We start from the raw sequence: 27,241 nt of genomic DNA, 5'->3' as shown, positions 1-27,241 counted from the left end.
GTACTGTGGATAGAGTTTTTTCTCAGTTTCAAAAATCTTCCTCTGAGCGGAAACCTAACAGACCTCATTATAGTCTATGGGGTCCGTTCGGCTCAGTTATGTCACGAATCCATACTTTGTTATTCTGCTCCTATAGCAGAGCAGAAGAATGGAAAGGCTGAACAGTAATGTGAACTCAGCCTAATATGACATTGATAGGTATCAAGTCAGTTGCTTTTATGACCATTAAAATAAAATAAAAATCCACGGCATCTACGATTTTCATCCCATCCCTCAAGATGCCAATGACCAGTCCTGTCTATTTACTGTGCCCTCAAATTGGATCAGACAAAGTAAAATGACGTAATGAATACATAATACAGTTTGTATTATTAATAAAGTGAACAAGTAAAATAAGAAGACCTTTTTGAAACAGATCCATAGTTTATTAATTACAAAACCAATATATACACACTATATACACACACACCAGTTATATATACTGGATGACATAAAACAGCAATCAAATTATTCGTATGCAAAACTATTCTGCAGTACAACTGCTAATGTTGTATGGAGAGTATTTCTGATATACCATGAAATACATAAGTGCCCAGCTGCTTGCAGGTCAGCCACGAGATATAATTAAGGGCTCATTCACACGACCGTTGGTGCCCGTTCCCATAATGTGGAACGCATTTGCGGATCTGCAATACACGGGCAACGTTCCGTTGTCATTCCGCATCACAGATGCGGACCCATTCATTTTAATGGGTCCGCAAATCCGGAGATGCGGAACGGAAGCACGGAACACTACGGAGTGCTTTCTGGGATTCTGTTCCATGCCTCCGCACCGCAAAAAGATAGAGTATGTTCTATCTTTTTGCGGAATGGAGGGATTGCGGACCAATTCAAGTGAATGGGTCTGCAATCCCCATGCGCCTTCCCCATGGAAGGTGCCCGTGCATTGTGGACTGCAATTTGCGGTCCACAGCACGGTCACGGGCTTCACACGTTCGTGTGGACGAGCCCTAAGGCTGTGTTGACGTCACATTTTTTTGTCCCACATTTAATGTATACACAATGGTTACCATCCATCACTATAAAGTTCCATCTCTACAATATGTTCTTTCTGATGGACTCTGCAGGATGGAAAAGCGTAGTACTATGATTTTGCATTCTTATTTTCCTCAACGTATATGTTAAACATAGGGCAAAAATGTGATAACAGCCCTAATATGTACACACAGCGATAGAGCTGTGAGTGGGCACCACAAGACAAAAGGGGAAAAAAGCCAAAGCTCGGTTTGTTTCCTATAATGATATATGGCAAAATACATAGGATGAGTTATTTGTATCTCTCCGCAGTAGTAACAGATGCTTAATGTTAGGAGTCCATAGTACAAAGGTGGTGTGACTAGCAAAGAGAAAGAAGTCACATTGAAATAGAGCCAAGTAGTCAAAATGGTTTTCAGCGCCTAATTTTTCCTGGTTATTTTCTGTTGAGGTCTCTAAAAATTCTTACGGTCAAATTAGCTCCAAAGTGGTCTGAACAGTTCCCAATGTCTACAGTATTTTGTCCACCCTTGATCAAACTGCTCAAACGTGAAGAACCAGCATTCCATGTGTAGCGCCCATACAGGCATAACTGTTCAAACCAAAAGTGGGGAAAATATGGTTTTGGTGGCCCGGCTTACTAATGGCAGTCATACATATTAGAGTATTGTCGGCCGAACCCCTCCGTTTTACTTAGGGCTGGCCAACAATCTAATGTTTAAGGGGAGCTCCTGACTGTTCCTTAACAGAGCATGTCCAAGGACAGAAGGACTGCGCACTTTCCAAATCGATCCTTTTGTTCTCCTGGGAGTTAAGCAGCGGCCAGAGGTGTCCGACTGCGGCTTTCTCCTCATTGACAACACATATAAGCTTGACCAGATGATAGAGATAGCCGTCAGCCAAACAAGTATTCTGCCATTACTGAAGGTGTATGGGCACCTTCAGGCTTCTTGCACATCATGCTCTGGAGATCCACTGCTCTCTCCCCCCATTTTCGATAAAAAAGGATGACCTTGGCAGGAGGCAGAGCAGAAACATTTGTTACCATCTTCTTATGGAATGGATCCCTCCCTTTGATCCAAAAAAATTAAATAAAATGACATCCCAAAAGTGAATGTGTGAGTGGCCTAACTGTTGTCAAACCTACTACTGCACCAATAAATGCCATCATTCATAAAAAGACCAGCCAGCAGTATAAATACGAAATTCGGTCAAGTGACAACCCTTTGACTACCCATATGTACACGAAACAATGCTCTTCAAGCATTAAATTGGCAATGGAGAGAGCAGTGGAACAAAAAACTAAGAGACAATTAGTCAATTCTGCTCTTATTCACATTTTCAGAACACAAGGTGTTAAAACACCTCCTAAAAACCTTCATAAAATACAAAACTGAACACGCTTACCATCATGAAATTGTGTTCAGTGAGCCTCACATTATAAATAATACAAACACTATTCATATAAATGTAACAGATAGGAAATACCAGCATAAGATGGTCACTACTGCAGTGCAAAATGAGCAATAAAGTGCCCGGCTAGAAGTTGTTCATGTCGTCTAAATGACTAGAAGTCTGTGAAGAAGGCATGGTGAGAACAAGTCAACCCTCTCCCAGGCTCCGGTACTATTCCATGTGATAATGGTTGAATCTAGCCACCACATCCATACATACAAGGTCCTTCCCTCCAACATGAATTGTACATGACAAGCAGCATTCCCTGGTCTAGAAGGTAATAGATTTAGATAAGAGACATCTTTGTACAGTGCTTGTAGATTGACTTTGTGCTACTTAATAATTGTGCCCGTCAAGCCCATCTGCCACTTGATGCAAAGCCACGACTGAAAGAAAAATTGATTTCAGAGCTCTTGTGCTTTCCCCAGGCTCCAAATGGGACAATTATGGCTGTGCTGTTATCTTCTGCGCCATACTGGATCACCTGAAAATGACAGCAAAAAATCCAGTTACCATAGACATATGCTTTACCATTACTAACCAGATTGTGTGCCTTGGGGGCCCCACTTTGGATTGTGGGGTCCCTTTCCAGCAACAGCACCCTTATTCAGCTGCCTTTGCCTAGGGAAGTGGAAGTTAAGTATCCAATGGAATGGATATCCGTTACATCTGGCATTCTGGGATTTGTGCTGGACACAACTGAGTGCACCAAAGGCATTCCCTACGTTAGCCAAACTAATAGAATAGAATATCATCATTAATAAGAATTTACCCCTTTTCCTTACATTGGTCAATAGATTATTTTTTTTTTTTAATAGCTTACTATTGACTGAATGGTGCTCCTGTGAGGGCTGCAGCCTTCTCGCTGCCTACCCTAGGCAAGCGATGTCACAACAGTCACGTGAAAGGGGATGAGCTGCACCATATTCTTATCAGTTTGATAAGAATGTACCTATAATGACCGTTTATGAGATGTCAGGAGTTCAGAGATAAGGGCTATACAATCCGAAAATTAGTAAAATACAATCATAACAAAAATTGCTCCTGAAAAAGTGTTCATAGCCTTTAAGATGGGTCAACCATCTCACAAGTATGAGGGCCTTTCACAGCATATGTCTGGGAAGAGCAGTTGGATTTCAACATGCCCAATCCTTTTGTTCTCTGGTAGATAAAACACCACTAGAAATGTTGGAGAGCAGCATTCTCCACTCTCCCTACTGCGAACACATGCACACTTGGCTGAACTAAGCGTGCATTTGGATTGTGGGCGACATTAGTTTGGCCAACAACTATCTAACATATTTAGTCAGCCTTAGACGGACGTTAGCTCTCTGTCACCAATCACATTTACAACTGGAATATTTAAGGTGGTCAGAACCCTGAGGTCACACAATTCTCACCTGTTCTGTGAGGACTTGAGCTGCTTCCCTGGGATCATGGCACTGGTTGATGATGTCACAGATTTCCTGACTGTTTACAATGAAGTTAATGCCATCCGTGGTTAATACTAAGAAGCCATCATCCGTATGGTGCAGCTGTCAATTAATGAAGATGAACGGTTAAAATAAAGACAAAAGTTGGCCATTAGGAGTTCCAGTTCAACCAACTTAGCTAAGCGTGTGTATAGGGTTTCACTCGATCCAGTTTAAGCAGTCTGTTGTGGGGTGCTTCTAGCCACTTGCATTAATTATTCCTCACCTCGGTTGTGTAGACCTGGCTTTTCATTCATTCTCTATGAGATTGCCAGATGCTGTACTCTAATCGCTGACAATCTGGAGAAATGAATGGAGCAGAAATACAAATGCTCCTTGAGAGCGCCGCTTCCTGTTCATTACACTGCTTTTTATCCCAGACGTGCAGTGTAATACAAGTACCCTTTCCATTCAAGTGAATGGAGAGAGTGCTTGTAATTACACTATGCCACCACTCTACAGGAGACGACGCGTAGTGTAAAGACAAGGAAGCGGCGCTCACATGGAGCACAAACAGATGATCGGCAGGGGTGCCGTTCCCCCGCAAATAAGATATTGATAACCTATCCTAAGGAAAGGTCATCAATATACAGTGAGGAACAGAAGTATTTGAACACCCTGTGATTTTGCAAGTTCTCCCACTTAGAAATCATGGAGGAGTCTAAAATTCATATTGTAGGTGCATTCCTACTCTGAGACAGAATAAAAAATAAAAATAAAAATTTAAGGAAAATCACATTGTATGATTTTTTTAAGAATTTATTTGTCTTGCACTGCTGAACATAAGTATTTGAACACCTGAGAAAATCAGTGTTAATATTAGGTACAGAAGCCTTTGTTTGCAATTACAGAGGTCAAACCTTTCCTGTAGTTCTTGACCAGGTTTGCACACACTTCAACAAGGATTTAGGTCCACTCCTCCACACAGATCTCCTCTACAGTCGTGGCCAAAAGTTTTGAGAATTACATAAATATTGGAAATTGGAAAAGTTGCTGGTTAAGTTTTTATAATAGCAATTTGCAATATACTATAGAATGTTATGAAGAGTGATCAGATGAATTGCATAGTCCTTCTTTGCCATGAAAATTAACTTAATCCCAAAAAAACCTTTCCACTGCATTTCATTGCTGTCATTAAAAGGACCTGCCGAGATCATTTCAGTAATCGTCTTGTTAACTCAGGTGAGAATGTTGATGAGCACAAGGCTGGAGATCATTATGTCAGGCTGATTGGGTTAAAATGGCAGACTTGACATGTTAAAAGGAGGGTGATGCTTGAAATCATTGTTCTTCCATTGTTAAACATGCTGACCTGCAAAGAAACGCGTGCAGCCATCATTGCATTGCATAAAAATGGCTTCACAGGCAAGGATATTGTGGCTACTAAGATTGCACCTCAATCAACAATTTATAGGATCATCAAGAACTTCAAGGAAAGAGGTTCAATTCTTGTTAAGAAGGCTTCAGGGCGTCCAAGAAAGTCCAGCAAGCACCAGGATCGTCTCCTAAAGAGGATTCAGCTGCAGGATCGGAGTGCCACCAGTGCAGAGCTTGCTCAGGAATGGCAACAGGCAGGTGTGAGCGCATCTGCACGCACAGTGAGGCAAAGACTTTTGGAAGATGGCCTGGTGTCAAGAAGGGCAGCAAAGAAGCCACTTCTCTCAAAAAAAAAAAAAACATCAGGGACAGATTGATCTTCTGCAGAAAATATGGTGAATGGACTGCTGAGGACTGGGGCAAAGTCATATTCTCCGATGAAGCCACTTTCCGATTGTTTGGGGCATCTGGAAAAAGGCTTGTCCGGAGAAGAAAAGGTGAGCGCTACCATCAGTCCTGTGTCATGCCAACAGTAAAGCATCCTAAGACCATTCATGTGTGGGGTTGCTTCTCATCCAATGGAGTGGGCTCAATCACAATTTTGCCCAAAAACACAGCCATGAATAAAGAATGGTACCAAAACACCCTCCAACAGCAACTTCTTCCAACAATCCAAAAACAGTTTGGTGAAGAACAATGCATTTTCCAGCACGATGGAGCACCGTGCCATAAGGCAAAAGTGACAACTAAGTGGCTCGGGGACCAAAACGTTAGCATTTTGGGTCCATGGCCTGGAAAGTCCCCAGATCTTAATCCCATTGAGAACTTGTGGTCAATCCTCAAGAAGCGGGTGGACAAACAAAAACCCACTAATTCTGACAAACTCCAAGAAGTGATTATGAAAGAATGGGTTGCTATCAGTCATGAATTGGCCCAGAAGTTGATTGAGAGCATGCCCAGTCGAATTGCAGAGGCCCTAAAAAAAAAGGGCCAACACTGCAAATACTGACTCTTTGCATAAATGTCATGTAATTGTCGATAAAAGCCTTTGAAACGTATGAAGTGCGTGTAATTATATTTCACTACATCACAGAAACAACTGAAACAAAGATCTAAAAGCAGTTCAGCAGCAAACTTTGTGAAAACTAATATTTGTGTCATTCTCAAAACTTTTGGCCACGACTGTAGATCTGTCAGGTTTCGGGGCTGTCGCTGAGCAACACAGAGTTTCAGCTCTCTCCAAAGATGTGGTATTGGATTTAGGTCTGAAGACTGGCTAGGTCACTCCAGAACCTTGATATGCTTCTTACGGAGCCACTTATTGGTTATCCTGGCTGTGTGCTTCGGGTCATTGTCATGTTGGAAGACCCAGCCACGACCCATGCTTTGAGGGAAGGAGGTTGTTGCTCAAAATCTCACAATAAATGCCCCCATTCATCCTCTCCTTAATGCAGTGCAGTCGTCCTGTCCCCTTTGCAGAAAAAGCACCCCAAAGCATGATGTTACCACCCCCATGCTTCACAGTAGGGATGGTGTTCTTGGGATGCAACTCATCCTTTTTCCTCCAAACACGACGAGTGAAGTTTAGACTAAAAAGTTCTACGTTGGTCTCATCTGATCACATGACTTTCTCCCATGCCTCCTCTGGATCATCCAGATGGTCATTGGAAAACTTCAGACGGGCCTGGACATGTGATGACTTGAGCAGGGGAACCTTCAGTGCAATGCAGGATTTGAAACCATGACAGCGTAGTGTTCTACCGACAGTGACCTTTGAAACTGTGGTCCCAGCTCTCTTCATTTCATTGACCAGTTACTCCCTTGTAGTTCTGTGCTGATTCCTCACCTTTCTTATCGTCAGTGATACCCCATGAAGTGAGATCTTGCATGGAGCCCCAGTCCGAGGGAGACTGACAGTCGTCTTTAGCCTCTTCCATTTTCTAACAATTGCTCCAACAGTTGATCTATTTTCACCAAGCTGCTTGGCAATTGCCCCGTAGCCCTTTCCAGCTTTGTGGAGGTCCACAATTTTGTCCCTGGTGTCTTTTGACAGCTCTTTGGTCTTGCCCATGGTAGTAGTTGGCGTCTGACTGACTGTGGGGTGGACACGTGTCTTTAAAGAGCTCGGACAGGTGCTACCAAGTTAGATTAATATTAATGAGTGGAGTAGAGATGGACTTTTCAAAGGCACAGTAACAGGTCTTTAAGAGCCAGAATTCTTGCTGTTTCTCAGGTGTTCAAATACTTATGTTCAGCAGTGCAAGACAAATAAATTCTTTTAAAAACCATACAATGTGATTTCCTGATTTATTTTTTTCATTCTGTCTCTCAGAGTGGGAATGCACCTACAATGTGAATTTCAGACCACTCCATGATTTCTAAGTGGGAGAACTTGCAAAATCTCAGGGTGTTCAAATACTTCTGTTCCTCTATGTATATGGTCAGACAACCCCTTTAACTACTGCTCCATTCATACAGGGAACTCCGGACCTCAAAGAGACTGAATAAAATCCCCCTATTACAAGACTTTCATGGTTACAGAGGGCCTTAAAAGGGAGTATTCCAGGACAAGTAAACAAACTTATACTCGCCTCGCTGATCCCCTGCTGCTTCCCAGGTCTCTGTTGTGCTCCACTTGCTGCAATGACTCTTCTCAGACTCCCCTGCCATGTTGAGAACAGGAGTACGAAGTGGAAGAAAGCGGAGACCTGGGCACTGTCAGAACAACTGCAATGTGGAAGGGAAGGGGAATCAGCGAGAGGAGTATTTAACCATTTGCAGGCCATGGAACATTGTTTTAATTGTGCTGGAAGTTCATTTACATGGGCAGATCATCAGGACAATTATCAGGAAAAAAAAAAAAAAAAAAAGCTAATTTGTCAGGTTATTACATCTTTAATGCAGTGGCGTACCTCCAATAGAGGCAGACCACGCAGCTGCTATGGGGCCCCTGGGGAAAGAGGGCCCGCAGTGAAGGATAGGCCCCGCCCACTAATTACACTTGTATAGCTATCTGAGAATGTAAGACATGGAGAAGGACCTTTGGTGAGGTCATCAACCATGTGACCAGTGCAGGAAGCCAAGGAATAGCAGAGCAGCAGAAGTCTAAAGGACCTTTCCTGTTGTCATCATCATGTGACCAGTGCAGAGGACTGGTGAAAGACCTGTGGCATATCCCTGTGAGGGGAAGGGGAAGCTTCTGTGTGGTGCCTGGAGGTGAGGTTAGTGGTGTTCTGGGATAACCCATAACATCCTAGAAAAGCTGGGAGTTTTAGCTCTGTCCTATTATATCCCTCTCCATGTAATTTAAATGTATGCCCTAGTACAGTTTGGCAATGCTGGGAGTTGTAGTTCTCTCCTCTTATACCCCCTCTCTGTAATGTATACGGATGCCCCATAATAAGTCTGGCCATACTGAGGGTTATAGTTATTTCTTTTTTAAAGCTCTCACCTAGTACAACTAGATGATGTCCTATAATAATCTGGACATGCTGGGAGTTGTAGTTCTCTCTTAGGCTGGGTTCACATTACAGTTTAGTTTTCCATTTTGCGTGCAGGACTTTTTTCCGTCTAAAATAACAGATCTCCGACAGAAATGGCTTAAATGGATGCCAAATGTGTAGAACTGATGCTTGAAATACAGGATCTGTTTTTTCTTTATTTTTCTGTTCATCTGACAGATCAGAAGAACGGAAAACTAAACGGTGATGTGAACTTGGCCTTAAACGCTCTCTGTGTAATATCTACTTGTATCCGATAACAGCCTGGACATGCTGGGAGTTGTAGTTCTCTCCATTTTACCTCTTCCTGTGTTGCTCCCTAATTTACAATAATAACAATCTGGTGATGAGACTTGTAGTTCCCTTGTCACTAATATAATGTTCTGCAGCCGCTGAGGTGTGTATTAGGCTTTGTTCAGATCTGTGCTGGTGACGTTCGCTGTTCTTCTCAGTCATAGGAACAAATCAACGAGGTTCTGCAGCAGCTGAGGTGTGTACTATAAGGTTCTGCAGCAGCTGAGGTGTGTATTAAGAGGTTCTGCAGCAGATGATGTGTGTATTATGAAGTTCTGCAGCAGCTGAGGTGTGTATTATAAGGTTCTGCAGCAGCTGAGGGGTGTATTATGAAGTTCTGCAACAGCTGAGGTATGTATTAGGAGGTTCTGCAGCAGCTGAGGTGTGTATTTGGAGGTTCTGCAGCAGCTGAGGTGTGTATTAGGAGGTTCTGCAGCAGCTGAGGTGTGTATTAGGAGGTTCTGCAGCAGCTGAGGTGTGTATTAGGAGGTTCTGAAAAACATCAGTTGTGACTGGATAAAATCCTTTAGATTTCTGTGTCTGCGCTTTGGAAAATGCCCCTGTCCTCTTCCTCTGCCAGCACGCGTCACACAGTGACCTGACTGACCAGTCCAGACCTGACCTGATCCCGCACAGTCACCAGTCCAGACTCCAGACTAGTGCTGTGAAGATCTGCCCCAGGCCCTGACCGTACTCTGCCAGCAGAATAAACAGTAAGTCAGCATCGGGAAGGAGGTGAAGCAGCAGCGGGCACAGTCCATGGGGGAAGGATGACACTATATAAAAAGTAGCAGCAGCGGGGACAATTCATTGGCAGAATACCAGAATCGCCAGATCCAGCATATGCCAAATACTGCCAGCACCTGCCAGATCCCATTCACAATAATGGGGTCATTCAAGATTGTTTTGCCCTTTGTTTTTGCTAGAATCTGCAACGGAGGCTTTTGCTGGAACCTCTGCAGTAGATGTGCCCATACTCTAAGGGGTGCGATGGGTCACTCACAAGGGGGCCCAATTCAGATTCTTGCCATGGGGCCCAGTGATTTCTATGTACGCCCCTACTTTCCTGGATGACTTAATATCGCTGTTTGTCAGCAGTACATCTCCCAGCGTAAAGAGGGATGTGCTGCTGACAGACAATGAACCTCGTTCATCTCCATACAGAGGAGACGATTGCTGCGTGTAAATGTAACTGAACGAGCCACAAGGACTGGCAATGGATGTTCTTATCAATGCCCTGAGTATCTCTCCATGCAAATGGGCCCTAAAGGGTGTAATACAAAGGGAAGACTACAGAATGGCAAGGATTAAGGTGTTTGGAAGACAACTGTAAATCTAGCCGTGCACATAAAAGCTTGTTGGATGATTTTGACAGATCATACACAATGACCGAAAATACGTTTTTCATTTTTTAGCAGCACATCTCGTTCACAGGATGATGTGCTGATGACAAAGGACCATTTCATGCTGGGCAATGAGTGGGAAGTAGCGCTGTTTGTTCCCAATCATCAGCCTGTGTAAAAGGGCGGTTATGTCTGTGGCTACCTTTAGCCCTAATTGGAAAGTAGTGTAATGTAGGAGGCAGGTAATAGAAATAGAAACGTTCCTCACCTTTACCCGCTTGGTTTCAGGCTCTGCTATCACTCCCATTGACTTGAGATCCAAATCGCCAATGCTTCTCGTCATTGCAAGTCTTCCATTCACATGTGGCTGTCCCAGGCTATTCCAAGCAACAAACCCGCCACATTCCTTTATCCTGAGAAGACACGTTTCATACTTATGTAACATCACATGCCGTGATCACTTTTACACTACAAATAAAACTTATGGCGCCAACGTTTCGCCTTGACGCTGCCCTCTTCTTCAGACTTTTTATTCAGTACAAGCCATGATCCTGTCACTGTTCCATGCTGCAGATATGAAAAAGGATTAACACGGAAAAGAATGACAAGAATCACAAGGAGTTAAAGATAATGGGATTATTACTGAGCGCACAATCGACCTTCTCTACCTTTCCCCAATTGCCTTGCATTAGCACAGTAACGGAAAATATACCCTGGTGCTGTGCATTGACCCATCAGACCCCTTGCTCTTCGGATGCCCCCTTCTCCCAGCTGTGAATGCACTTTTGTATCTGTAACCCTGCACCATGCATGAAACTGTACAATATCCATGAGTGATCGCTAGAGCATTTCCTATGTAAACTCCTGGGTGGAGAGGAAGAGACCTCAGAATCTGGCAGTGCCTCCATTTTTCCTTTGCACTAGTCTCGAGAAATGTATATGGATAAATATACAGATGCCATACCTCTGTTTTTCCTCCTTCCGTTCTGGGGTATGGTCAATCGTCAGCTTCATGGGTTTTCCTCTGCGACATAACAGCGCGCGGCTGTCACCAACACTAGCCACAACTAGCTCAATGCCCTCCCGCAACAAGGCTACTGTGGCAGTGGTCCCACAGTTCATCAGGGTTGCTAAAATACCACGAGAAAAGTGGAAATGCCATATCAGTACTGACGGCATGAAAGGCAAAAAAAAGAATGCAATGCCAATCATTTACATTGCGATTATTCATGTTCCCCTAACTTATGTGTGTTAGTCCGGATGGAAAAGCAGCATCATCATGCAGTATGGAGCTGGGCAGCCCAAAGAACAACATGGCTCAATGCATGGAGTACTGTAATGCCATAAACATAGCGCCCCAGCATGCCAACAGTCCCAATGTTGCGGTACGATTCCAAGAACTGACCACAACATGGGAGGGATTTATGCAAACTCCCCCCAAAATTGGGCGTTCCCAATGGTTATGGCCACTAGGAGGAAGGGGAGGACTTAACTGTCCTGATGTTAGCTATTCAAATGTTGGAAAGTATGAATGAGTAACATTGCAAGGGTTTGTGTACTGCGGCCCGTACTGTACCCCCATATGTAATGGGGTTTATTTTCCTACTAATGGTGACAATAAAAGTGCTACGGACACTTCAAACCGCTTATTAGTTGGGGTGCCGGACCCCACCCATCAGAGATATCAATGGCCAATCCTGAGGATAGGCCATCAATATATGAACCCTGGAAAACCCCTTTAAAAAGGGGATGTTCTCATCCCAGATATGCCATTAATGTCTGATATATGCGGGTCCCAGCTTTGTCCAAAATGGGGGTCCGCCTACCCCATCCTGCCTGGTGAGGTGGTCACAAGTCAATGCATCCAAGCGACAAATGAATGCAAAGGTGGGCACGTGCATGTACGTGGTTCTCTCCATTCACTTCTATGGGAATCATGGAAACAGATGAGCATGGTTGCTCAGCTAATTCCTATACAAGTAAATTGAGAGCTGTGCACACGTGTGACCTCCTCTCCATTCATTCTCCCCATTCTGGAGATAGATGCAGGTCCCAAAGATGGGACCTGTGACTTATCCTGTGGATGTCATAAGTGTCTAAAAGGTAGGAATACTCCTTTTAAGGGGGTATTCTTGTTGTGACAAGATCAGTGGGATCAGATCACTAGGACCCCCACGATTAGGAGAATGGAGACCCCTTAGGACCCCCCAAAAATGAATTGAGTGACAGGTAGGGTATGCATACCGAGCTCCGCTATTTCTGGAACTCCCATAGGGATGAATAGAGCAGCAGTGCACATGCTCAACTGCCCACTCCATTCATTCAGAGCGGCCATAAAGGGTACAGGTACTTGGTAGGGGTCCATCCAGTAGTTACACCATATCCTGTGGATTGGGGATCACTTGTCACAACTGGAATACCCCTTTAATTTATAGGAATACATGTATTTTACATCAAAAGCATAGAACATATACATTGCCTGGCATTTTTCTTCACAGATGCATGTATTGTGCCATGTCGTTCAATGAAAAGGGTTACAGACATCTAATGATTAACCATTTAACAGCTTGTCTTGTGTGATTTTTATGGAATCATGTTTTCAAGCAGGCATTATTACTGTCATGAGGCTGGTGACCTTTTTACTTATATAGGTCTTGTTGTTAATAGCACCCAATCAGAGCTTAGCTTTCATTTCCTGAACTGCTGAGGAATAATAAAAGCTGTGTTGAGATTGGTTGCCATCAACAACAAACCCTGGTTTTCCATTTTAACTTTTTTATTTATTTTTTAAATCAGTTTTGAAAATGGTGGAGTGTACATCTCATCGGCTATCTCAACTTCTGTCACTGCTGAAATTCACATAATATTGATCGAGTCCACATTCAGAAAGATGCCAAGACGACTCCATGGTCATGTAGGCAGATTTATGAAACGGTCTTTGTTGCCCATAACAACCAAAACTTTATTTTAGGTAGAATTATTAAAGGGCTTCGACACTTTCTGGCTATTGTTAATCAATGTGTATCTAAGAGGTTTATATTGCTTCTACGAATACAGCCTTTGTTGATATTCTGCACCATTTTTCATATTTCATAAGCCATGTCCCCTTGTCAGCCAAATCTTGTGCTGTTCACAAAATGGCTGCTGATGGAGGGTCATGTGAGCAGGCAAATTCCTTAGTCTCCTCCATTCAGACACACTGTATCTGGCATCTGCACTTGTACTGTTGGGAGGTTAGTGCAGGTTCAGTGTGTTAGAATGGAGGTGGTTGAGTGATGTGTCTGGTCACATGACCCTCCATCAGCGGCCATCTTGTGGATAGCACAAAAGATTTATCTAACAAGGGGACACAGCTTATGAAATCTAGCAACTGGCACAGAATATCAACAAAGACTAGATTAGTAAGTGCCATATGTAGTCATCTTACATACCCACTGGTCACAAGTTGTCAGAAAGTGGCCAACCCCTTTATTAATATTAGACGGATGTGAAAAAGTGGACTAGTTATAACTAAATCAACGTACTCTATTGTGGCACTGTGATGAGCTTAATATTAGCAGTGTAAATAAGGTTTTATCCAGAATGCCGATCCAGGCAGTGAGAATACAGTGCCAGCCTGAAGCAAAGTATGGCTCAGGGCGGGAAGGGGTTAAAACAGGCCATAGAAAATCACTTGCGAATATAAGCCAAAACCAGAATCTTTTCCAGAAGAAAAAAAAAAAAAAAAAAAAAAAAAAAAAAAAGGATTCTGGTTTTGGTTTACATTCCCAAGTCATAACTTGTAGGGTAGTCAAAGGTTAATGGAACGACATTCTGGTTTAAAAGATGCCACACGGAAGGGCTCTTCAATCCAAAGTACCATACAAAAAACATCCATGGCACAGTTTTCTCACCGTGAAAGTCATTTCATTTTATTAAACACCTCAAATTATAATCTGATATGCTAAATAAAAGTGAATGACTTTTGCCACGGATGTTTGTTTGCCTGGCTTATGAGTGGCCATCCAGTAGGTGGCAGTAGAGAGCCAGCTTTTGCCCTACTATAAGAGGTTATTACAGTACATACTCTTCTGGCACTGTCTGGCCCTTAGCACTCCCTACATCAACTTAGCGGTCTCCACAAGGAGAAACTTTATTCCCCCAGACCTTACTAAAGCAGTGTCAGATTCTCCTTTTCCAAGGGCAAGGATGACACTGCCTTATTCGCTCATAAACAAATGTTTATTTGTCACAAGGACTGTGCCCTTATGGGATGTCCTTCCTTGAGGCCTAGGGTGACTGCAATATTTTGGCTTCCCCTTCTGAAGGAGCCCCAACCTAGGCTCCTGGTGGACAGTGGAATGGCAGCTCAGGAGAAAGTCAGGAGCAAGACTTGGTACTTTATAAGCTTCAGTAAAGGATGGCCACCGATCCATGGATCATACATATGTGGGATGGGGAAAGGTTTATGGAGGCCCTTCATTTGGAAAAGACTTGTGACAGAATGCATACTTGTTCACATTTTTGTGTGACATGCTGCAGTTGAGCGAAGAAAGTCACAAGGTTGGTCTTTTAAAAAAAGAGAAGGAGCAGAGCAACTAATCTCTGCTTCAATGAATTACTGTCAAACAGGTCTGACAGGCTTTCTAAATTGACGGGCGATGAAATATATTTTGCTGCCAGATCATAATATTTGACCCTAAACAATTAGTGTCGGCCTACTGTTGGATCCACAAAAGGTCACCTTGGTTTCAACAGTTAAAAATACCTGCTTAATGTGAAATCATGAAGTATTAGCTAGAGACTATAGGCAAGCATTGCTTATGGTGCGTTCATAGATTCTGGAACAGTCTTCTAGGTTATAAAGGGTTAAGTGGAGTAACTACTTCCACTATGGTGGTGCATTTATACACCAGATGTAGTACAGGGTGCACGATTATCCATACTGGACAACATAGTGAAATATCTGAAAGAGGCCAAGTATAGTTGCATGGTTTCCTGGTGCCTAAGACACTGGTCAGCTCAGACCTTACGGTATGTAGAGGCTTCTGAAGACCAAGGCCAAACAAAAGGCTCAGGTTGTTCCAAAATCTTTGAGGTGTTTGTGAAGTAATGACAGGTGTAAACTGTGCCATGTGCCTAATTTGGTTCTATGTACATTTCATAGACATTTAAAATTATAATTTGTAATTTTCTGTCCTTTTAACAAGACTAATAAAACAAAACAAAAAGTGAGATCTTTGGAGATAGCTCAACACTCACTGGACATTTTCATCTCAACTAATGTGACAAAGTGGATGTTGGGACCTTCCTGTAGTCCAGGCTAGGAACCGCTGGACTCCTTCACCTGGGACAAAATTTAGGAGATCTCCCTTTCCACTGAAGCCCAGCATTATAACGTCCGGGGCCTCCAAGCCTAGAGCTGCTCACCACGTGCAGTCTCTGCCACAAATAACACGCACACAGAGGCAAATAGGAAATTCACCCAAAGTATTTATCATACAAAAAAAAAAGATAACCTGCAACAGGAGGAGATGGAAAAAAAAAGCTGCATGGAAATCAACAGGATAAGTTCTTCATTAAAGGGCGCACTTCAGGACCTGTAAAAGGATGTGCAGTACAAAGCACACAATGGGGGGGAATGTATCATACTCAACTGTGCCAGAAGGCTGTAGTAAAAAGTCACACATTTTGGCAATTTTTTGTGATTTTACCCTGTTCTCGCTACTCTGGGAAAGTGGGCGTGGTTAGGTCAATTAGACGTATACCAGATTTATCAACTGCCGCAAACAAGTATTAGGAACAAAAACTGGAACAACATCTCTAGAAAAGGGTTTCAAGTTTTAAAGATGTGCCAAAACTTTTTAATTTAGAATATTACTCATTTTAGTCTACTGGTAAAAACAGATTCGAAAACAGAACTGTGCAGCTTTTTTTTTCTTCCTGATATTGCAAGTTAAACATTTCATATATTTAATAAAGCAAAAAATGACAATATTTATTTTTTTTTCTATGTGAAGGGACGAGAGGGCTCTAAAATACACTGGGTGAGATTCATCAAAACTGCAGTCAAAGTGGCTTAGTTGCCCATAGCAACCAATCAGATTCCACCTTATATTTTTCAGAGCTTCTCTGGAAAATGAAAGGTGGAATCTGATTGGTTGCTAGGGGCAACTAAGCCAGTTCTCCTTTACACCAGTTTGATAAATCTAGCCCATTGAGTAGAAGATCGCTGATATCTGGTCACTGTCACCCAGTAGGCTGCTGCCTAATTTCCAAAAACATGATCTACCAGACCAGGGTCGGACCCCAGAGGGCCCCTGTGTAGCAACAGCATATGGGACTGTTGGTCCCCGATAGCTATTCACAGAACACTTGGTTATGTCTCTACAAAAACTTACCATGAAATTCATTAGCTCAGTCCCTGACATTCTGGCAGGATAGAAGAAAACTAGCAAAATGCTACATGTGGAGGACTAACCAAATGAAAGGAAGCCATGACAAACTGACTAGGGGCTCATTCAGACGGCCATATGCTGTCAGCAAAAATGCGGATCCGCTTTTTTGCGGATTAGATGCTGTCCCATTCAGTTCTATGGGGCTATTTTCTTCCTTTGCACGGCTCAGCATAAAAATGAAACATGTCCTATACTTGTCAGTGAAAATCAGGACATGGCACTATTGAAGTCTATGGATCAGCAAAAAAACGGAACGCAATCCGTTTTTTTGCGGACATGCTGAACTGTCCGCGAAAAAAATGGATCCTCATTTTTGTGGACAGCATACGGCCGTCTGAATGAGCCCTTATGGAGAAGATTTATAGAGACCGGTGGTGTATAAGCCACCGGAGGACATGCTTAATTTATTAAGCAGCACACGTGCCGTATCGAGTAAGTGCATCCATCATCGGTCATCATTTACTCCAGAAAACGGCCATAAATAATGACAGATCTGTGGGGGCCAATGGCCCCGTCCACGCTTCTCAAGTCGTTCAGAAAGTGGCGAGGGCTAAGTAGAAACGGTACTTGTGCAAAAATATTTGTGCAAGTGCCGTGTAAAAAGGCACAAACCCAGGGTCTGAAGTTCAGTTTATCCTGAGCTACCTGATTCAGGAGCATACTGTGACATGGGCCATACAGTAGGGATGGAGGTGGGCTGACAGATGCTTACCGGGTAGCTGGCTGACAGCCGACATGGATGCCATTGCAAGTTGGCAGCCACTAACTAGAATAATTATAGCAAGTCAGTGGTCTTCTAATGTCAGACATGACATTAAAAGGGAAGGGGAGGGTTGTCTGAGATCTTGATGGTTATCAATATCAGATCAGTGGGGGTCTAACTCTTGAGCCCCCCCCCCCCCCTCCCAATAAGCTGTGGTTCTTCAGCGAGTGCCGCGACCTCTTCCTAGGCCAGTGACATCACATTCATCGGTCACATGTCCTAGGAACAGCTCAGTCCCATGCAAGCGAATGGAGCTGAGCTGCAATACCAAGCAAAGCCACTATACAATGTACAGCACTGTGCTTGCTAAGAAGTAAAAGGAGGCTGTGGCTGATGATCAGTGGGGGGTCCAGGTGTTGGACCCCTGCCAATCTGATATGGATTACCTATCCTAGGGATAGGTCGTCAATATTAAACACCCGGAAAACCCCTTTAACTGGGCGCCTCCCTATTATCAGGATGGGTACAAGTTTACAGAGAATCAGCTAGACAACATGATAAATATCATGACATATGCCAAGAGGGGCTTTTCCACAGTGTACTTTAGAGCCCCCCGTCATAAACACCCAGATGTAAAAGCATTAGAGAGATCAATAGCTATAGTAAACATTTGCTACCTAGCAAAGCAATCATATTCCCAAACAACTAGTACATTAATGTTATGCCCATAGCATCATCCCCTATAGATTAAACATAATAAATGCACACACTATGCACTACATGCCAAGGGATGCATGGTGTGCTGGGGTTATAAAGCATACTGCCATTTAGTTTACATGGTGAGCTGTAGACCACACCATTGTATAAAATACACATTTATATGGCGGTCTAGTCTTAATCACGGAAGTGTAGACTACGCAATATGAATACTATTAGACTATAATCATCATTTTAACCCATCAAAATAACCTTTCCTGGCAGACAAATCAATCTTATAAGACTTCTGGATCCGGTCACTCTGCCTGTGTAAGGATATGTTCACATGTCGCGGTTAAGATGCGGTTTTCACAGGTAAAGCATGTTAAAGGAGTGTTCAGACCTGCACCACATCAGTAGAGTTTTCCTTTAACCTCACCTCATCCACTACATGTGAACACAACCAAAGAGGTAAAAAAACTGCTCAAAACAAACATGGAATTCTAACCGAAATGCTTCTAAATTAATCTAGAAACATGGCCATCAGAAAGACGTTCATCAATCTAGTGGGTGCCAAGTCCTCAGCCTCCACAATTCAGGGGCTCCACTCTACTATTTCCTCCAGCAAACTGACATTTAGGCCTCTTGCACAGGACCGTATGCCCTCCGAGATATACGGTCCGTGAGTGGGCCATATGTCCCGGAGCGGCATTGATCGTGCGCATGGGAGTACACAGCATCATAGATTACAATGATGCTGTGCACGTCGGGCCGCCCGTGGGGTTATTGTCCAGCACTCATAAAATCATAAGAGTGCGGGACAATAGTCCCGCGGGCGGCCCAACGGGCACAGCATCATTGTAATCTATGATGCTGTGTACTCCCATGCGCACGATCAATGCCGCTCCGGGACATATGGCCCACTCACGGACCGTATATCTCGGAGGGCATACGGTTGTGTGCAAGAGGCCTTAGGTAGAGAACCAAGCCATCAAGTGGCAATTTGATAAAGACTGGCTAAAAAGCAAATTTGGCTGCAGTCCCATGAACTGAGGGGCAATGGTTGTGTCTGGGGTCTCTTGACACCCATGGCACTTCTTTCAGATGGTCATGTCTACAGTGCACCAGTCACATTACGATATCTGACCTCAACGTCTATTTGTCTAGACGAATGGCTGATTTCTTAAATCTTGGAGCAACAAGTAGGTCGTCACTTAAAACAAACCTAGTACCTACCATCGACAGAAAGATGAGCTTCTCTTGCAAAAGCTTGATCAATCTCTAGAAAAGCTTTAGTCAGCACTTTCTCCATATCTTGTTCCTGTGCAAGGAACTCCCTGTGGATGAAACCAGAGCATTAATAATGTATCACAAAACCCATCATAACCCCATGCGGGTGGTAACCGAGACCATGTGGACTCACTTGATATATTTGGTCATAAATCGGTTACAGAAATCAGCAGCTGCAGCTCCTCCATGTCCGTCGTAGACAGCAAAACACAAGACATCATCGGTCAGTTTGGCAAAGTTGAATCGGTCTTCATTTTCCTTCCTCTTCCCTAGCTGAGTGGAGCAGCCAACCTTAGAGAGGTTGATGCGCGGTATGAGCTTGCCATACTTAATACTGGGCGGGAGATGGATAGGCTCGTCAATTCGATTGTCCCAAATCCCAAAAGAGTCCCAGGTGGCAGGTCGCCCACTTCCGTCAGGGTCAAAGCGTGATGAAAAAGACCTGCGGTTGGTGGTGGAGCACTGGCAGGCTAGAGCTACACGATTGTTATCTTGCAGCACACGTGACCTCAGCAGGGCTCCTCTTCTCACCTGAAACCCTCCATGTTTGACAAATGTAACTAAGATGGCTGTTGACATTCCTTGACTACAAAGGACGTGGAATAAAAAATAAACTTCCGCCCTTCGATATTTTAAGTCTTCAAATAAAACTGCAGCAGAAAAAAAAATAAAAAATTATGGTTAATGGGCGGAAAACCTAATACATTTATTTCCCATTGCTTATTAGCGCCACCATATTCCACAGCCCTGTACGAAGATTTACCTCACTCACGCATCAGTCCCTCACATTTCCCGCTACTGAGTCACCATGCTATTATATAGCACCACCATATTCCACAGCTCTGTACGAAGATTTACCTCACGCATCAGTCCCTCACATTTCCCGCTACTGAGTCACCATGCTATTATATAGCACCACCATATTCCACAGCTCTGTACGAAGATTTACCTCACGCATCAGTCCCTCACATTTCCCGCTACAGAGTCACCGTGCTATTATATAGCACCACCATATTCCACAGCTCTGTACAAAGATTTACCTCACATTTCCCGCTACTGAGTCACCGTGCTATTGTATAGCACCCACCATATTCCACAGCCCTGTACGAAGATTTACCTCACATTTCCTGCTACTGAGTCACCGTGCTATTGTATAGCACCACCATATTCCACAGCCCTGTACGAAGATTTACCTCACATTGCCCCGCGTCATTATATAGCACCACCATATTCCACAGCCCTGTACAAAGATTTACCTCACATTTCCTACTACTAAGTCACCGTGCTATTGTATAGCACCACCATATTCCACAGCTCTGTACGAAGAATTACCTCACATTTCCTGCTACTGAGTCACCGTGCTATTATATAGCACCACCATATTCCACAGCTCTGTACGAAGATTTACCTCACAAATCAGTCCCTCACATTTCCCACCACAACACTTCAGAGGGCACACCGTCACGTACACACAAAATTTAAAATTTTGTAAGTAGAGCTCATTTCATGGAACACTCTGGTCTAAAATGAGACCTTGGCCATAAAACCAGACGATATCAAACAACAGTTTACATTTTTCTCATCGTCAGGCATATAATGGGTTATCAGACCTTGGAGCTTACAGCCCCTTTGGTAAGGACCTGTGCCCCTAAACATAACAAAAAAGGACTCACCTGTCCGCTGTCCTGCCGCTGCTAAGTTCCCAGGCCGCAGAACCAGGGACTGTGGCCAATCACAGAACTCTGTGGTCACATCAGCTCGAATGGTACATCACTGCTGTGACAATGTGACCGCTGAGGCCTGCGATTGGCCACAGCACTCACAGGATCCAGACGCTTCCTGCTCCTGCCGGGAACTAAAACAGCAGAGGGAATCAGTATGGGAGAATCTTTATTTATTTTTTTACGTTCAGGGGCTTCAAGAGCACAGGTCCGAAGCAAATGGGTGGTTGGCTCCAAGGATGGACAACCCCTTTACGTTGGTCATATACAATATAAAAAGAGCTGTCCGAACCCAACGGCCATGTAGAGATGCTACCCAATGGAATGGTAATGCTCATTCCAAGGAGTAACCAGGCCCTTGTAATCTGTGCTATCTCCCAAGGAAAAGAACCATCTCACTAGCGCCCCCTTGTGGAAGTAGCTCCCTATTACTTTTTACAAGGCATGGGCAAGCATCCTGAAGCAGATGTCTACCTATTAATCTCTGGTCTGGCTATTGTCCCTTGTCATATTCCAAGGCTTGTCAAAAAGTCCCATCTTGACTCATAGCGAGCCACTTCCACAAGGTGGCGCTAGTGAGATGGTTCTCCTTCTTGGAAGATAGCTAGTAAGTCTCCATACAGATCTGAGATCCTGCCTAAACTGCAAGCTGATAAACAGTAGCCTAGACTAGCACATCACTGGTTAATTGTTATTCATTTATAGCCTTCAGGGCCACAGCAACCACCAGCTGCGGATTCATAACAACCAATCAAATGACAGGCTATGTTTTCAGACAGCAGTGATCGGATTGGCAGCTATGTGGAAATGTAGCAGACGGAAGTCAAAAAAGGGGATCGCCTAGTTAGGACCCCCCCGGCCCAGCAGGACATCCGCACCTTATATGCTCATTCATTCATTCAATGGCCCCAGGTGCGGGGCCCTCAGGGGCCAGATCTGTCAAGATTTCATTTTGTATTGGGTTGTAGCCATTTCTGGATGCTCATGATCGGCCTGTACCTTACTACTGGCATTTACATAGGACTGCAGATCTTCCTGTGCAGTCATTCATTCAGCACCGTTGAGGCAGCGGAGAACATTCTGGAATACAGCCCGTCCTGTGCGGCCATCGCTCGGCGGTGACATCGGCGGTCAGCTGTACCACATCGGGCTATAAGCACCCTCTACAACACCCCAAATACTGGCATCACCCGACTAGGGGCCACAGCGGACACACCCATTGCCACCATATATGGACCTACACGCCCCCCATCTTTTCTGAATGTAAGTCACTGACTGACATAGATGTATCGCCCGCCAAGCACATTCCATGACACCCCGATAACAGCAGGGTGCAGCCCCCCCAGCAGTGATAACGTGACATAGCCCCTCTTACATGTCCGGTGCAGTAGCAGGGCCCTCGCCCTCTCTGGGTGGGAGACGCTGGCACAGATCAGGTCACAGCTTCTCCTCAGATCGCCACTGGGAACTGGAGCAGCAACAAAGCAGTCCTGCTCCAGCGCTGGAGCTTTCCCCGCCTATCAACATTTGCCAGCCAATGGCAGCGCGCCCCTTGGGCCACCGCCTCCACGTCCTGGCTGCCTACCAGAGCCCCAGAAGGAGGGGGCGGGGCCGGGAGCCCTGAGAGGTCACTGCGGCATTCCACGGGCGCCCAGTGCTGGAGGAAGCTGGCGGCCTGCCCTGCCAGGATTGTCTAATGTTATGTAACCACGGCTTCTAATAGGCTTTGCGTTTAAGTTCGTCGCCCTTTTCAAGATCGCTGCTTGCTGTCAGTGAATGGCAACATTCCAGTTCACATCCAGAGGCTGAAACCTTATACTGCCTCAGGAGGCTACAACTGGTGTTCTAGTCTCTGTTGGGTCACTTCAGTAAGTGGCATGTATCATGTAGAGAAAGTTAGTACAAGGCACTTACTAATGTATTGTGATTGTCCATATTGCTTCCTTTGCTGGCTGGATTCATTTTTCCAACACCTTTTGTTTCTATGGCTACGACCACCCTTTAATCCAGCATCGGTGGCCGTGCTTGGACACTACGGAAAAAAGCACTGCCCTCTCTGGTGGCTGGGACCATAGGAGAACACATAGGCCGCTGCTTTTTTCATAGTGTGCAAGCAGTTGCTGAAGCGGGACAACCCCTGTAATACCTGGGCTGATACACTTGTAAAAAAAACTGACAGGAGAAGATTTGGGCTAGTGATTAGGGATGAGCGAAGCGAGTTTTGGATCCTAGATCCGAAGTTGCTTCGTTGAAAACTTGCGTTCAATGCTGTATGGAGATCTGTCTCCATACAACATTAAAATGTATGGCCTCTGACGAGGCAAAGTCAGTTATTCCAGAAGTCGCAAGTCACTTCGTTGAATAACTTCAGAATTTGATTTTTAAACTGAAAAAAAAAAAAACATTTTAAAACTTGGATCCGCTTTGGTTCTGACCAGCACCTTGGAACTGAAGCCGAGTTCGGATCCAAGTTTTAAAATGTTTTTTCAGATTAAATCAAATACCAAAGTTATTCACTGAAGTCTAACTCACTCAGTGGCTGTACCATAGGTGTGCACCCTAAAGGACAAACACCGCGCGTGTATGTATATATAGCCTTTATGCCATTAGCCCCCATTATTAACCCTTGTGCCTCATTAGCCCCCATTATGCTTCTTATTAGCCCCCATATGCCTCATTAGCTCTCATTATGCCTCATTAGCTCTCATTATGCCTCTCATTAGCCCCCATTATGCTTCTTATTAACCCCCATATGCCTCATTAGCCCCGATTATGCCTCATTAGCTCTCATTATGCCTCATTAGCCCCTATTATGCCTCATTAGCTCTCATTAGCCCCCATTATGCCTCATTAGCCCCCATTATGCCTCTCATTAGCCCCATTATGCCTCATTAGCCCCCATTATGCCTCTCATTAGCCCCATTATGCCTCATTAGCCCCCCATATGCCTCTCATTATTAGCCCCATTATGCCTCATTAGCCCCCATATGCCTCTCATTAGCCCCCATTATGCCTCATTAGCCCCCATTATGCCTCATTAGCCCCCATTATGCCTCATTAGCCCCCATTATGCCTCATTAGCCCCCCATATGCCTCTCATTATTAGCCCCATTATGCCTCATTAGCCCCCATATGCCTCTCATTAGCCCCCATTATGCCTCATTAGCCCCCATTATGCCTCATTAGCCCCCATTATGCCTCATTAGCCCCCATTATGCCTCTCATTAGCCCCCATTATGCCTCTCATTAGCGCCCATTATGCCTCTCATTAGCCCCCATATGCCTCTCATTAGCCCCCATTATGCCTCTCATTAGCCCCCATATGCCTCTCATTAGCCCCCATTATGCCTCTCATTAGCCCCCATATGCCTCTCATTAGCCCCCATTATGCCTCTCATTAGCTCCCATTATGCCTCATTAGCCCCCATTATGCCTCTCATTAGCCCCCATATGCCTCTCATTAGCCCTCTATTACAAGAAAGTTTAGACTGGCATATTCTTATACATAATCATAGTCATGGGTGCACATCCATAAGGCAAACATAATAAATAAAAAAATAATAATGGCTGCACACACATATAAGCAGTAAAGCTGAGAAATGGGGATCATTCTAAATTCAAGTGGTACTATACCTACTATTGGAATCAATGGAAGCTCTTAGCGCACATTTTGATCAAACTTGTGTCGGGCCCATCCACCACGCGTCAAGGTGGCTTCCGCGGACGGGTCCCTATCACTAATATACCGCCTCTCTTGGACATTGGGGAAGGCGATATTTTAGATATTGGATAACCCCTTTAATATTGTCACTAATCATATTTTTTACAGTATTAGTAATATTAAACTTACAAACAGAGGGGATTCAGTGCAGAGAAAGACCCCCTGGCCCCTCTAGCCTGCCTTTCTATTATTTCCTTTTCATCTTAGGTTTATATTCACTTCCTGCTGATTTTTTAAGCAGTAAAATCATATTTTCGGACATATTGCCATGGCTCGCACTGTCTATTTGGTGTGTTAGGAGTTAACGCACACAGATCCAGCTTACCTTGTCCAGCATGCGGTATGCCTGGCGTGTCGGGCTCAACAGGACACGTCTAGTAATGTGACAGCAGCAGGTTGCTCACGAGTGCAATAGCAGCAGATCATTATGACACATGAAATCAGCATGTGACAACCCCCACCTTGTTTGTATTTAGAGGGAGGCAAACACAGACGTCATATGCCTCTGACAGCGGCCACTTCCCTGCCAATACAAACACGCCTTGTACTCATACATGTCTGTAATGAAGGGGCTGCATAGGATTTGCATAGGCTGGGGATTCGGTCTCAAATAAAGCAGATGTATAAAGTATCCTGGCCCTTTGGCTTCCAAAGGCAGCTCCCAGCGTCATTCGTCACACCATAGTCTGTAATGACTCAATAGCGCCTCTCCTGAGATGGGTCCGAAAGTATACATTTTGCTTTAAAAGGAACCTGTCACCGGGATTTTGGGTATAGAGCGGAGGACATGGGTTGTTAGATGGCCGCTAACACATCCGCAATACCCAAGCCCCATAGCTCTGTGTGCTTTTATTGTGTAAAATAAACGATTTGATACATATGCAAATTAACCTGAGATGAGTCCTGTCCCTGACTCATCTCAGGTTAATTTGCATATGTATCAAATCGTTTTTTTTTTTACACAATAAAAGCACACAGAGCTATGGGGACTGGGTATTGCAGATGTGCTAGTGGCCATCTAGCAACCCATGTCCTCAGCTCTATACACAAAATCCCGGTGACAGGTTCCCTTTAAGATCTGAAAATGTATGTTAAAGGGATTTTCCGAGACTTTTAGATTGATAAGGGCCGTGACGCTTGCAGTAGCACCGCAGCCTTCTCCAGCTTTCCCTTGGCCTAGTGATGTCACGTTCATCAGTCACATGGCCTAGGAGCAGCTCAGCCCCATAGAAGTGAATGGGGCTGAGTGCGATACCAAGCACAGACGCTATGCAATGTATGGCTCTGTGCTTGGTGAGCACAGCGAAGGACGCACCGCTCATAGAACTGGCGGTGCTTTCTCAAACAGCTGATCGGCGGGGGTCCTGGATGTCAGATCCCCACCGATCAGATACTGATGACCTATCCAAAGGGACTACATCTGTGCGCCCACAAACCCGCCATGCAGTGCATAGAGAGGACTAGTCCTGGACTCCTCTCTATTATGTGTGTGCTCAGGAGTCCTCTGGAATTTGAAAAGCGGGGAACTTGAGCGCAGAACTGATCGTTGGGGAGCAGGTCCGGTGAGGGGCTGCCCAAAAGGGTTTTATAGGCAGGCACCCCCGTTAAGCTCAACGTCCAGCACACTGTTTAGCCATCACCGTAGTTTATAAGGGTGACAGAGTTACCAACTAAAATGCTTGATTTCATGGAATACACTTTGTTGCGGTATGTAACGGTATGTTGATGACAGGAAAATGAATAATAATTTTACATTGAAAAATTGAATAAGATAAGGGTGCAGGAAGCATGTAGACCCCAGTGAGTGCATGGCGCGGGCACTGAGACTGGGCAATGCCCAGTCATATACATTAAATGGGTTTCTCTATCTCAAACACAGGATGTACTATAAATGTCTGATAGATGCAATTCCTACCACTGGGACCTGGAGATCTATACATGCATATGATGTACTGTACATACATTGCCTATGCAGGATATTTATGCAGGGTCTTATCATAGCTACAGTCTGGTAGGCCTTATGTTACTTTAATTAGAGTAATTTATGATACTTATTTGATGTGTAGATGGGAGCAGGGGTGGACTGGGAACTTAACCCCTTAGTGACCACCCATACGTGTTTTTACGGCGGTCACTAAGGGGCCTTGGGCTGGAGCGCCGCCCTTTTACGGCGGCACTTTAGCCCAAGTTAGCGCTAAAATCAAGCTCTGCAGCTCCGTTCCCGCAGCTACCGGAGGTAGCTGAGGGCTCGGGGCAG

At 44.4% G+C, this 27,241-nt stretch overlaps 1 protein-coding gene across 2 annotated transcripts; it reads right to left on the bottom strand.

The window, feature by feature from the left end:
• Positions 1-1,061: 1,061 nt before the first annotated feature.
• Positions 1,062-25,403, bottom strand: PPM1K (protein phosphatase, Mg2+/Mn2+ dependent 1K). Of its 2 annotated transcripts, none has more exons than XM_040418094.1 (7): positions 25,310-25,403; positions 19,676-20,192; positions 19,489-19,589; positions 11,381-11,546; positions 10,685-10,829; positions 3,891-4,025; positions 1,062-2,974 (listed from the first exon to the last, which is right to left on the bottom strand). In XM_040418094.1, exons 2-7 carry the CDS (start codon positions 20,119-20,121, stop codon positions 2,843-2,845), a joined length of 1,125 nt encoding a protein of 374 aa, XP_040274028.1. In that variant the 5' UTR covers positions 20,122-20,192; positions 25,310-25,403; the 3' UTR covers positions 1,062-2,842. The 2 variants fall into 2 exon arrangements, with proteins under 2 accessions (XP_040274028.1, XP_040274027.1); XM_040418093.1 differs by lacking the exon at positions 25,310-25,403 and adding an exon at positions 22,639-22,768.
• Between the last annotated feature and the right edge of the window lie 1,838 nt (positions 25,404-27,241).

This window comes from Bufo bufo, chromosome 2, assembly GCF_905171765.1.
Source record: "Bufo bufo chromosome 2, aBufBuf1.1, whole genome shotgun sequence".
NCBI lineage: Eukaryota > Metazoa > Chordata > Amphibia > Anura > Bufonidae > Bufo > Bufo bufo.
This window is presented reverse-complemented; position numbering and strand designations above follow the sequence as displayed.

Excerpts from the sequence above, each read along its gene's own strand:
- PPM1K (XM_040418094.1), bottom strand. The coding sequence starts at position 20,121 with ATGTCAACAGCCATCTTAGTTACATTTGTCAAACATGGAGGGTTTCAG. Across the intron at positions 19,590-19,675 it reads TTTATGACCAAATATATCAA|GGAGTTCCTTGCACAGGAAC; the intron begins GTGAGTCCACAT and ends TTTCATCCACAG. Across the intron at positions 11,547-19,488 it reads AGCTCATCTTTCTGTCGATG|CAACCCTGATGAACTGTGGG; the intron begins GTAGGTACTAGG and ends GTGGTATTTTAG.